At 37.2% G+C, this 13,199-nt stretch overlaps 1 protein-coding gene across 4 annotated transcripts in view; it reads right to left on the bottom strand.

The window, feature by feature from the left end:
* Positions 1–13,199, bottom strand: part of ThrRS (threonine--tRNA ligase) — a 250,000-nt gene that overhangs the window by 124,303 nt on the left and 112,498 nt on the right. For all 4 annotated transcript variants that reach the window (XM_067146758.2, XM_067146755.2, XM_067146757.2 and 1 more), the window contains one exon: positions 1,959–2,105. In XM_067146758.2, coding sequence (XP_067002859.2) covers positions 1,959–2,105 — 147 coding nt within the window. The remainder of the gene's footprint in view (positions 1–1,958; positions 2,106–13,199) is intronic.

Consider the following 13,199-nt stretch of genomic DNA (forward strand, 5'->3'; position numbering starts at 1 on the left):
TTACTTTTAAGTATAATTCATGCTTGTTCTCTACATTTATCACATCAGGATTTACCTAACCAGCTGTAATTGAGATAAGAGAGACCGCATTGTTTAGGTAAGGTAAGCTATCAAATGCCCAGAAAATGCTAGAAGTTCCACGATGGAAAGAATAAAAGTAAAAAACGGAAATCCTGCCGTATTTATGGATATCTTCAGGTGTGGCGGTAATGAGTTTTATTATCATAATGTTTAATTTCGTACGTTTGTTGTCTCCATTTTTTATTAACACACAGTACGTTTTGTTTGGCGCCTCCGAAAATTGTGAAAATAGTTAGCGGGGACATCATATTTTAAAACCACTTCTCACCAGAAATTACATGTATAAGCCTGAGTTAGAGATATTGAACTATCACTTTGTTAATGATCTTGCCTGCTATATTGATAGAAACAACAGTGAATATTGCTTAAGTAAAGTAAACTAGTTTCCTCATCCCGTGGTGGTGCAGCTCTCTTTAGGTATGCCCCCAATGGAGGGGAGCTGCATGCACCATTTTTACAGCATATCATCCTCCTGCCTTTCTTAAATCTCTGGCAGTATGGTACCGAGAAGTAAACTCAGGCCCCTGAGAACAGCAGCTAAATGTGCAAACTATTATGCTGGCAGACATTCTTAACTACAAAAAAAAAACCAGACACTATTGCATGACAGATGCGTACTTGCATTACGTGGGTTGGACACGAAACTATTCACCTAATACCAATGTAATTGGTCCGTTATGGGACATTATAAATTTTCCAGCTAACTCATTCCTGGTTGCCAGCATTTCGCCTCAGTGTGCTAAGTTGGGCTCATCAGTTGGTAGACAGCACACCCACCAAGACGCATGGCTAGTGCATACTGTGGAAGCAACTGCGTAGGCTACTTGGAGCCACCGGCAGTGCCAATGTACTATGAGAGACTATATCATGTGATGGCTAGGCAGGCATCAATTTTTGGAAATGAGACAAAGTAGCCTACGCAGTGGCCTCCACGGTATGCACTAGCAATGCGTCCTGGTAAGTGTGCTATTTACCAAATGATGAGCCCAACTTAGCACACTGCGGCAAAATGCTGGCAACCAGGAATGATTTACCTGGAAAATGTATAATGTCCAATAACGGACCAACTACATTGGTATTATAAATTTACTCAATCAGGATAAATATTTCAGGTTCCTTATAGGAATCAACATCTATATCACTATTTGTGCGACACCATCAGAGCTGCAGTAGGCCTACGCTACGGATGCGGACATCTCTTAAATACGAAATACAGATGCACCGCATGACTTCGACGTGTGGGTCATACAGATGAAACTATTCAAAAATTTGTGTGATGTCATCGGAGCGGCAGTAAGGCTTGTACCCGTTTCGAAGCAAAATAGTTGTTCTTTTCTGGCGAATTATGTTGGGGGTCTTGTGTGCGAATTTTCTTTCTCTGAAAAAGCCAGGAGGGTCTAATAAGCGAGGGGTCTAATACAGAAGTAAATACGGTATACACATTAATGGAATCTCTACATTCAAACTGTCCTTTAGAATTGTCACTAAGGAGCACAAATGTGGTTAATTCCTAAGGATTTGGGTGTATAGAAATCCTAAGTTAAATTCAAACCGCAACAATTTCTTGAGATGGTGAAATGCAAACAGCAACATTTCCATCAGCCAATAAGCTGACCTGAGAAAAATGCAAAAGTGGAAATATGTGGGTTTCATTTAGAATACCTAAAATATATTACTATCAATACATTATTATAAATACATCTGTATGCCTTAACCCTTTAATTAAATTCCTGTGTTTTCAGTTTTCATACATTTAGAAGAGGAGGCAAGGGAGAAATTATGTCACATGGAAGTTCCAACTTTAGTTTAAAGAGTTTAATTAATAGCATTACTAACATCTAGAATAAGTACTGACAAAAAATCCCACTAGTACTAACCCTGCCAATTCGACGATGATCTCTTTTAGCAGCTTCTTCCTGGAATTTCTCCCATTCCTTCATTTGTTTTGTGTCAGGAAAAGATATTCCATAAACTCGCTGTAAGGACTCTGCTTCACAATTACCTTCCCAATAGGTAGCAGAATTCTGTAAAATAAGAACAAAGAATTATTTGCTTCATTTAATTATCAGTTTCTCATCAAAACTCCCTAATATTTCAAGTGTACCATTACACTATTCCAAAAGTGAACTTTCAATCAGGTCAGAGTAAACACGGTTACCCGCAACGAGATTAAGTAGATCAAATAATTTCACTGTATGTCACACAAGTCTAGATTAACATAATATCGAAAAATATATAATCATGATGGCAGTGTAAAGACAAAAACATGGGATTTGGATTGTTGATAAGACCCAAAACTGAGAGAAAAAAAATACAAATTCATTGGCAATCCCACCATACGGACGTATCAAAGAAAAGAGGCAAAATTATTCTAATAAAAACTTCATAAAAGAAGAGAAATGAACATAAGGAGCATATTAACCACATTGATCCACTGAGTTATCTCAAACTAGGCAAAATATACATAAATGCGTACATCCATTTTAAATACGTAACAAGACTAAAAACCACCCAGCTATAAAACGCCAACTAAAATCAAATGAACAAAGAAGAAAGAGGCTACAATAACGCGTTAATTTTGCCAAAACTTGTGACACGGACCAGTTTAATATAAATTTCGTGATAACTGCCAACATACTGAAGGTCTAAGCATACAAATTAGAGAAAAACCCAAGAAATTTATAAAGAAAATAGTTTATCAATTAGAAGGCCTTGAATATTTTTATAATGTGTCAGCTGATATCAAGTATGTATTCTAATTTCATAATTGAGAATCTCAAGATGGTATCCCACTAGGATGATGGGTGACAGGCTACCTGAGGTTACCTGAGCCGAACCATGACAAGCCTGAATCGCAGACAGCGTCTGCCTAGCCAGCCACCAACCTCAAGGATCACTCCCAGCTGCAGAAAATGAACCAGACCTAGGCCATTCCAGGAGCAGACGGAAATAAGATAAGTTTCTTGTATTAAAATACGTAATTTGGTAGATGATATTTTTGTAGACCATGTATAGTCAAGTGTTGTTGTGGTGCCATTTTAGATCGTCAAAAATAACCTACAGGATGTTCGATTGTCGAGAGCAATTTCAGCACAAACTGATGTAAAAGGAGTTAGGTAATTTTCCACATAAACAAGCAAATCCCAGTTGGATTTTAAAAGAGATATACAATCCAAGAAACGTTATGCCGTAGCTGAAGATGTTCTTATAAGAAGAATGTGTTTTGAGGTTATATAGATTCCGAGTAGTAGTATGAAAGGAATGTAGATGATATATTCTGAGAATGTTATTGCAAGATAAGATGTTATGAGATGTAGAAACGTCATCAGACAGGATAAATGGTATTACGAATTAAGATGATGTTGATCCTATGTTAATAGTATATGAGAATAAGGTTATTTGTGCGTCGAGGGAAGTCGTCATTATGAAAGGTGAGGTTAATAAGAAGAAACATGAACTGAAATCGATAATTTATGAAGACATAAGGTTACTACAGGAAACAAATAAAAGATGAATTGAATGAAAGGATATACTACGATGAAATGAAAGAAGAGATGGAAGGTTTAGAGAAATGTACATAATGATTCATGCAAACTAGGATCACAAGTACTACTAATAGTTTTCTTTTTTTTTTTTTTTTTTTTTTTCTGGTTGCTTTATGTCGCACCGACACAGATAGGTCTTATGGCAACGACGATGGGATAGGAAAGGGCTAGGAGTGGGAAGGAAGCGGCCGTGGCCTTAATTAAGGTACAGCCCCAGCATTTGCCTGGTGTGAAAATGGGAAACCATGGAAACCATCTTCAGGGCTGCCGACAGTGGGGTTCAAACCCGCTATCTCCCGGATGAAAGTTCACAGCTGCGCGTTCTTAACCGCATGGCCAACTCGCCCGGTGCTACTAATAGAGTAATACTGTAAGATATCAAGAACCCACGTATTATAGTAATGGCAACGTATAGTTCTAACCTCCATGAAGTAGGATGATACGTCGTGGTCATCTAAGGGTACCCCTATGAAAGCAAATGTTTACTGTAGTTGGACATGTTAAGTAGAAATTCTGTTAAATAGCTACATCCTTTTAAATGAATCATGGCATCATTAGATTATCATAGAAGATCACTGCTACTGCATATAAGAATACATACAAGATTGATATCGTATTATGTCTCCAAGTATGAGTTTTTCCTAACGTTAGTAATTTCACGCGAGATATCATAGTTCTAATTATAATTATTTAAGGTTGTATGTGCCAATCAGACTTTATGGTAGCTTTACTTTGAACGGGAATGGTAATTTTATGATATAATTATGAATGATAGATAGAATAGTAGTAATTTACGGTCAGCATATATTTGGCTGAAAAGACAACAAGAAACTTATTGAATTTCCTGATGCTTGTGAAACGAGAGAAAATAATATGAGTTAATTCAGGAATAAAAATATTAACCCATTGCCATACTTTGACGGAACCTTCCGTCCTGCGATCGTAAGGTGGGAACATACTTTGACGGACGCTTCCGTCCTGGTGCACGGAACATTTATAAGTTCATTATCGCGCTTAGCTGGTCAGAGAGATTATTCTGTTTGTTTTGCAGCCTACCCAATAGATTTCAGATGATACCTGAAGCTATTTTCTCTGTGTACATAGTAACTCTGAGCTGAAATACAGAAAATAAAAAGCAACTCAGTTTGCTGCTATTTGTAAACAATCATGGCGGCATCCAAGCGCAGCATAGATGAGGTTATTCGCAACTGGCTCGTAAATAGTGATGTTGAAAGTGGAAATGATTCTTTGGAGAGTGAAAATACGTCTTCTTCTTCTTCTTCTTCAACTGATAGTGATGAAAGTGATTCAGACTTCATTTCTGAGGTGATAGTGCCAGTTGAAACTACCGGACAAAACCGGAATGCAACAAGAGCAGGTGAGAACTCTAGTAATGATACTTGGAATTGGGATTTTGTTGACAATAAGCCTGTTTCTGTAACGTGCAAACCGGTTTCTGAAATTCATTCTATAGTGAGGAGGAGGTTGGGGAATAATCCAAAAGAAATTGATGTAGTGAATGAATTTCTAACCCCACAGTTCTGGGATCATGTTACAAACGAGACCAATGCTTATGCCTCTACATTCCTTGCTGATTTATCTGCTCCCCTTGAAACCAGTAATACTTGCAAACAAAAACATTGGTTTCCTGTTACTATAGACAAGCTAAAAGCTCACTTTGCTCTGTGTATTCTATGTCACAGACAAAAAAGCCTGGAACGCAATATAACTGGTCGAAACGTAGAGTAATAGAAACTCGCATATTTAGTGAAACCATGCCATTCAAATGCTTTGTTTCTATAAACAAATTCTTGCATTTTATTACGGACTCCTCCGAATCAAAGCATGACAAGCTAAGAAAGGTTAGACATGTTATAGTTTTACTTTTGGACAGATTCAAGTTTGTGTATACTCCAAGAAAAAAATATTTGCATTGATGAATCTTTGATGAAATTCAAAGGTAGGCTTCAGCAAACAAAATCCTAGCCATAAAATGGATCGAGAAAAGCCTGTATACTTTGTCAACTCAGCACAATAGATCAGATTTTGTTACAGTCCAATCAAAATGAGGGAAGAAGCTGAAACCCAACCTGGCGGTCGATTATAATGGTAGAATGAGCAGGATCGACTCTCATGATCAGCGAGTGGCGTCTTTCCCACTCATGAGGAAGTATGTGAAAGGCTATAAAAAGATGTACTTCTACCACCTTCATATGGCATTATTGAATTCCTTTCTCATTTGGCAAATTCTCAACCCAACGATGAAGAATACACACTTCATGACATTCCGCATCAGCGTTGCAGAATAGTACTTAGAAGGTGCTCAAATAGCCCAGTACCCCAGCAGAGGCCGTCCTCACACTTGTACTACCCCATTGAGACTTCATAATCGACATTCTAGGCACTTTCCATCCAAAATTGCCCCTAAAGAGAAGAAATTAGTGCCATCCAAGCGATGCAAGGTGTGTTACGCGCAGGGTCTACGGAAGGAAACCTCTTTTCAATGAGTCAAATGCATGGTTGCCATCCATGTTGATACTTGTTTCTTGGTGTACCAGACAAAAAATGACTTCTCCAAACCATAACAACATGATAAAACTTGAAACAATTATAGCGTGTGTCTTCAAAGTTTTCTTATGTGATTAGTCAAATTTATGTTAAAGTGACTGAAAAATAAATGGTATGTAAGGGAATATTTTCTTTCACAAGTAATGGTAGGCCAAAGGGTTAAGCATTGTGTTCTAATGAACTGTGATATAAACATGCAAGAATATTTCAGATAACTAAGAATATTAACTTGAGAGAATGTTATAGTGACTAAACTTAATTCTTTTTCCCAGGAGAAGATTGCATGTAATAATAATCTTTATTTATCAATGTTCTAAATAGGAGGAGTTTTTAGCTGATTTCAATTATGATAAGCAGAAATGACAGAGAAAATGTAATCATCAACAAATGAATTGAACATACTAGAAGGTTATCAAGTATTCAATTTTGAATTTTAAGTACATTACATCAATTTTCTCTTCCTAGATTCTTATATTGTTTCTTAATAAATGATAGTAAGCTAAAATTAACTTTAAATCTTATTTATAGATTTATACAGTAGTATAAGGTATTTTAGATTTAAGGCAACGAGTCTTCAAGTAATGACACTGACCCAGGCATACGTCGGATGCAGATGTCCATTGAATTTACTATCAGAAAGGTAATATATAGAGGCACCTGTTTGTGTTCAAATTTTTTGCCTAATTTTGTAATTTTTTTAATAGTTATTTTGGTAAATTTTTACAAATTTTATTATAATTTTGGGTCCACCTTATTCAATACATAAAAATTGTTGCATAGATGTAACATATATTTTACAATCAGTACTAGTTTCGACGCCCCACTGCGTTACCATCAGCTGATAGAAATTTGTAGAAAATTTGACAATCATAAGTTTATCAACGTGAAATTCATCACAATTTAAAACCATATCAACAACATAAAACTATGTGAAAAATATACTGTCTCCAAGTTCATATTTTCAACAAGTCAAAGACTTGCAAGTCTTATGCCATAAACTGATAAAAACATATGCAAACCAGTTTGCTCACTTATAAGAGGAGATGGAACGATTACTGTATCATAGGGGATATGAAAGTATTCTAGGAGCACATGGATGGAGTCCACGAAACCTGGAAGGAATTAGGTATCAAAAACAAAAAAGCCATAAGGTCACAAAATATGGATGGGATGGAAAAAGTGAATCTTTGATCGAGAAACAACTACAAAATAGACTGTTAGACGTAAAAGTGATTCGTAGTGTCTCCCTGGAAAGTGATCATAGACTCCTCGTTGGATACTTCAGGTTTAACAAGTTAAAAGAAGTAAGAACCACACAGGTAAAGAAACTCTAGACTTGGAAGCTGAAGGACAATGATAGAATAATAGAATTCCAAGAAAACATCAAATACTACCAAAGACAGATGAAAGAACAGCTGAGGAGGAATGGAAGAATCTGAAAGAAAATCTAGTAACGATAACTGAGAAGGTATGTGGACGAACCAGTGGCACAAGAAGATGGAAGGAAACTCCATGGTGGAATGATAGAACAAGAACTGTTGTCCTGAACAAGAAGAACATGTTCGGAAAATATTTCAAGGACCAGACTGACCATAATACGGAACTATACAGGGTTGCTAAAAAATAAGCAAAGCAAGTTGTTACAGAGAACGTGAGAAGTAGCTGAACAAGTGGAGTGATGAATTGAAAGAGGATGTTAACACGTTCAGTGCGGATCACGCACGGGGCGCGTGACGCTACTTTATAAGCACGTACGGAGCACGCACCCAGCGCATCATGGGACGTCTGCTAGGAAATGTGAATCACAGGTTTCCCGCATGGTAAGAAAGGCTCTAATTGTCATCCCGCACATTGTGCAAGTCCAGTCTACTAGCAGATTCATCCGTAGCCATATTTGCGCATGTGTATTCCGTTTTCTGCGTATTTCCTCACCAGAGTTGTCGTCATACGTCATCAATCATTCATGGGATCTTCGAGCAAACGAGACCACTTCAATGCGAGGTAAGACACTGCATTTTCTGTTATTAATTCTTCAAGAGAATTACGAATGATTCCGCTTTTCAAATAAATAAATTCCACAACTGCAATATGTTCAGTAAAAGAACTGAACTTGTAATTGTCGTTCATTCTTACATCATATATGTGTATAACAACACGAAAGAACTTCTAATTGTCATTTATTCCTGCATCACATTTATAAGTAACTTGAAAGTACGTGCAGTAATCATTTCTGACTACATCGTGATGCTTATGTTATCATTTTATTTATATTATTTTAAGAAGGCAGACAATGTGGTTCCTTCAACATCACGAGACCCACCCAATTAGCCAAAGTATTTCATTTTTGTTTGTCAAATTCTGTAATAGAGAAGTGTAAATATGAATATATTTATGTCTGAAACATACTTTATGCACTTGTTTGCTATCTGCGGTAAATAATGCACAGTAATCTACCCACACGCGTGGTGCATGATCCGTCTGGTGACCAGTATTACTTCTCGATTTCAACCACTGTGCGGGTCACGCACCAGGCGCTGAGTGGGATAAGTCCATGAGTTCAATAGAACTTGTCCTACTAACGTACAAAACTTCGATAATTACAACTTTTAAAGAGTCCCACACAAATATTTTGCTCAGGTTGGCGGGTATGTCACGCTCTGCTAATACGCAGTGAACATGTTATGTCACACTCTGCTAATACACAGTGAACGTGTTAATGGCAATAAGAAAATGTTATATGGAATGATGAAAACAGAAAAAGAGATAAAGAACACTCCAAATACCTAAGAGATGATAATGAAAATCAGATCACTCAAGATAAGATCAAAGAGACTTGGAGGACTTACTTTGATGAATTGCTAAATGTTAATTGCATGCAGCCTACACACACAAAAAAAAAAAAACAGTACCGGTACTATCTCATGGAAGTCTGCCTCTCACAATATGTTAGACTTAACATGGAGTGATGTAGAATATGCCTGGAAATACATCAAAACTGGAAAATCAGCTGGTGCTCATGAAATTAATGGAGAAATGATCAAGGCTAAGGGCATTTCTGGAAAACATTGGATCTACAGACTCTTTCATAAGACCTGGAAGGAAGGGAACTTACCAGTCGATTGGAAAACGGGCATCATAATTCCTATTTTCAAGAAAGGAGACAGAAAGAAATGTTTCAACTATAGAGGCATCACTTTAACATCTCAAGTTGGTAAACTTTATGAAAGAATTATAGAGCGTAAAATGAGACTTCTTATTGAAGAGAACCTCTCCGAAGAACAGTATGGATTCAGGAAGGGGAGATCAACAACTGATTTAATCATTACAGTCCGTCAGTTAATGGAAAAATACTATGAACACAATCAAGATTTGTGGTTAGCCTTTCTGGATATCAAGAAAGCATTTAATGCTGTGAACAGAGAGAAGGTGTGGGAAACACTGAAGAAAATTGGAATACAGGATGACATGATACAGAGGATCAAGATTTTGTATGAAGATACCCGAAGTAAAGTCAAAACACCTGTGGGAATGACTGAAACCTTTGATATAAAATCTAGGTTAAGACAGGGTGGGGTTTTGTCTGCTCTTCTTTTCATCACTGTGATGAATGAGATTCAGAGTAAAGTTCACCAAATCATTGGAGGTAAGAAAATGAAAGTTATCTTGTTTGCGGACGATATATGCTTGTGGAGAGACTCTAAAGAAGACCTTCAAGAACAAATAAACTCCTGGACAGAAGCTGTTAAAGAATATGGACTCATCTTCAGCCAAGAGAAAAGTGAGGTTATGGTCATGAAGAAATACAGACAACCAATGGCACACATTGAAATGGAGGGGAAACAGCTACAGATGAACCATCAATTCAAATATCTTGCAATACTGGTTCTATAGACAAGGAAACTTCCCACAGAATTCAGGCAGATAGCAACTTTTACAAAATAGTTAAAGACATAATATGGAACAAGAAAATACCAACAAAATGTAAGAGAGTCATATATGAAACCTATTACGTACCAACCCTGACCTATGGTTGTGAAACATAGACCATGAGAAATAAATATGTTAGGAGAATCCAGGGAGCAGAAATGGGATTTGTTCGTAGCATGATCGGTAAAACACGGAGGGACAGAGTCCGTAATGAGGAAATCCGCAAGCAGGCTCGTGTTGTAAGACTGCAGGACAGAACAGCGCAGCAACTCAGATGGTATGGACATATGCGACGCATGGGAGCTAACAGATTACCAAAACAAATGTACGGTCTAAAACTTGAAGACAAAAGACGAAGAGGACGACCAAGACTCGGGTACAAGGACATGGTGAAGATTGACATTCAACAGCGAGGACATACTTTGGAAAGCATCGAAGAAGGAGAGAAGTTCAGAGACCACAGGTGGTGGAGAAGCCTCGTTCGCTGACCCATCGCTTAAGATGGAACAACGTGGGATATGTATGTATGTATGTATGTATGTATGTATGTATGTAATAGTCTTGAAACACTATGGCCAGGTTTCATCAACACATGTTAAATATATACTAACAAGTAGTTAGTTAATACAGAGTTAAAAATATAACATCTTGTTAGGTTTCTTGCGTTTCATCAACCTTTTCTTGTGAAATGTTAACTAATCGACTGTTAACTCTCCCAATAATGCAAACTGGTGGCGAATCAAGGAGGCAGCGGTATGAACATACTGTTTTACAGCGCGCTCCGATACGCTTTTGTTTGAGTACAGCTGTAAAATATGGTGCGTGAAGTGAAACGGAATCGTAGTTCTAATTTTTCCTCCTTCGAAAAAGAGTTGTTAATTGAATTAGTTAGTAAATATATATAAGTTATTGAGTGCAAGCGCACAGATGGCTTGATGATAAAAGAAAAGGACGAGGCGCGGGAAAAGTCTGCGAGGGTTTCAATGGGGTTAACAGATACTTTTTTAGCGGGTATCCGCTGTCACCTAACACTTCGTTAATTGTCCCACTTCAAACTGTGCTCTGATAGGGGAGTTATTAAATATTGTATTGTCGTGTGCAGAACCAGACCACTTAGTAAGTATATCTCTGATTTGGAGGTTAGGGTCACTAATCACCTAAACATTAACATTAACAGAGAAATATCCCTTCCGATTACGATATATTTCGCCCCAATTGCCTCCAGGTGATTGAATTCTTACATGTGTGCAATCTATTGCACCTAGAACAAACACCAGGAAAACGGCTTATTTCATAGAAGTCGTGGGTAATTTGCCGACGCTCTTCTAAATGTTATATACCTCCTTCTCATGGATGCTATTGCTGCAGACACTCGACAAACAACTCTACTAACAGTGGCTTTAGAAATTCCAGCATTGTCTCCGACCATTATGTGAAAATAACCAGTAGAAAAAAATCGTAATATTATCAGTACCTGCAACATTGGAGAAAGTTTCTCTTCATAGGATATTCCAACCTCACTTGAATTTCATCAACAACCTTAGCAACGGCTATTTTCGATAACCTGTATCTATGAAGAAATTCCACATCCGTCAAATTTTCTAAGTCATTACGTCGCTGAACTCTTCTTTGATCAGGATTGTTTTGTAAAAGATCTAAATAGAGCAATTCCGCCTCGAAAGCAAGATTCACAGCAGCCATTTTGGAACAGGTTGCTAAATGCTAATGTTAGCCATTTAAAATTGGAAATGGCTGATGTTAACTTTAATACGCAGTTTAACATTTGTTAATGTTAACAGTTGTTGATGAAACGCAAATTTTCTTAAATCTTATGTTAAAATGATTTAACACCTTGTTAAGTACTAACATGTGTTGATGAAACCAGGCCTATGTGCTTAATTTATCGTACTTCTTAAAACTTTTCATAGTATTATAGTAGAAATAATTCAGACATTACATTACAATATGTTGAGACTGCCCTCTCACTATCAACATTACTGACTGATCACAAAGATATTCTCCAAGGTACTCAACACTTTTAAACCACGAGTTCCACCCAGTGATCACAGGGATAAGGAAGACTTGAGCTTTAGTAGATTTGCTTTCATATTTCTGTTTCAAGAATTGAATGTATACATGCTGTCTCTTCCGTGTAAAGGAAATTGTGTTTTGCCTGTACATCACATTGGTTCAAAGCACTAAGTTCCACAGCCCGCACACTGCCCACCAAAATTCAGTTTACGAACCCAGCACTGCATGTGTACTAACCCTTCTGAAACTAAAACCCTAACAGCGTTTATGCACTTGCCTATGTAACGTGCTGAATCTGAAGTTATAGAAACTACATTCTATTACTGAATTTTAAGTTTGTGAATTACATTCATAACTGTCTGTGAACATGTTGTACAATAACTTTCACTTCCCCAACAAATAACTTCTTAACTGTTCTATCGCCACAACTAAGCACTTTTACCAGAACCATAAACACACATTGCCCTTTTTTTTATCAGTCGTTTGATCACACAGAATTGAAACTCCCTCATCCTTCACAGCTTCCTTTAATCTTTCCTCCTCCTCTTTGATAATTCAAGGTACAGAACCTTCCCGCAGTCTTCCAGCTGTGGGCAAGTCTCCAGCACCTTAAAAAATCAATAGGCCTAATATTAGATGGCTCTTTAACATCATTTGAATGAATTAAATCACTTATAATTTTAAGTAAATGAGGGATCCAGCATGCATCATCTAGGCCTAAATGTCATTAGACGAGAAAACTAGCATAACCGCACAAAGTTCTTAGAAAAACATAACCTCAAATTTCTACCCCAGAAAAATTTTATAGTATTGCACAAACCTGGTATATATTTCTCCATCCACTCTCTCATCTTCGGATGATCAACTATTTCCAGTGGAATATTTGCCTCCATAAAACTTGAGTTGTAGATAAAATGAATACGTCTTTATCGTATTTCGCTTGTTTTGCTGCTGAACTAGTGTGTCCATGAGACTAGCTTGTCTTCTGATGCCTGTCATCACTAGCGCCTTTTCTTTGTTCTTCTTACGTGAAACTCTGCCACTCAA

The sequence above is a fragment of the Anabrus simplex genome, chromosome 5, assembly GCF_040414725.1.
Source record: "Anabrus simplex isolate iqAnaSimp1 chromosome 5, ASM4041472v1, whole genome shotgun sequence".
NCBI classification, from domain to species: domain Eukaryota; kingdom Metazoa; phylum Arthropoda; class Insecta; order Orthoptera; family Tettigoniidae; genus Anabrus; species Anabrus simplex.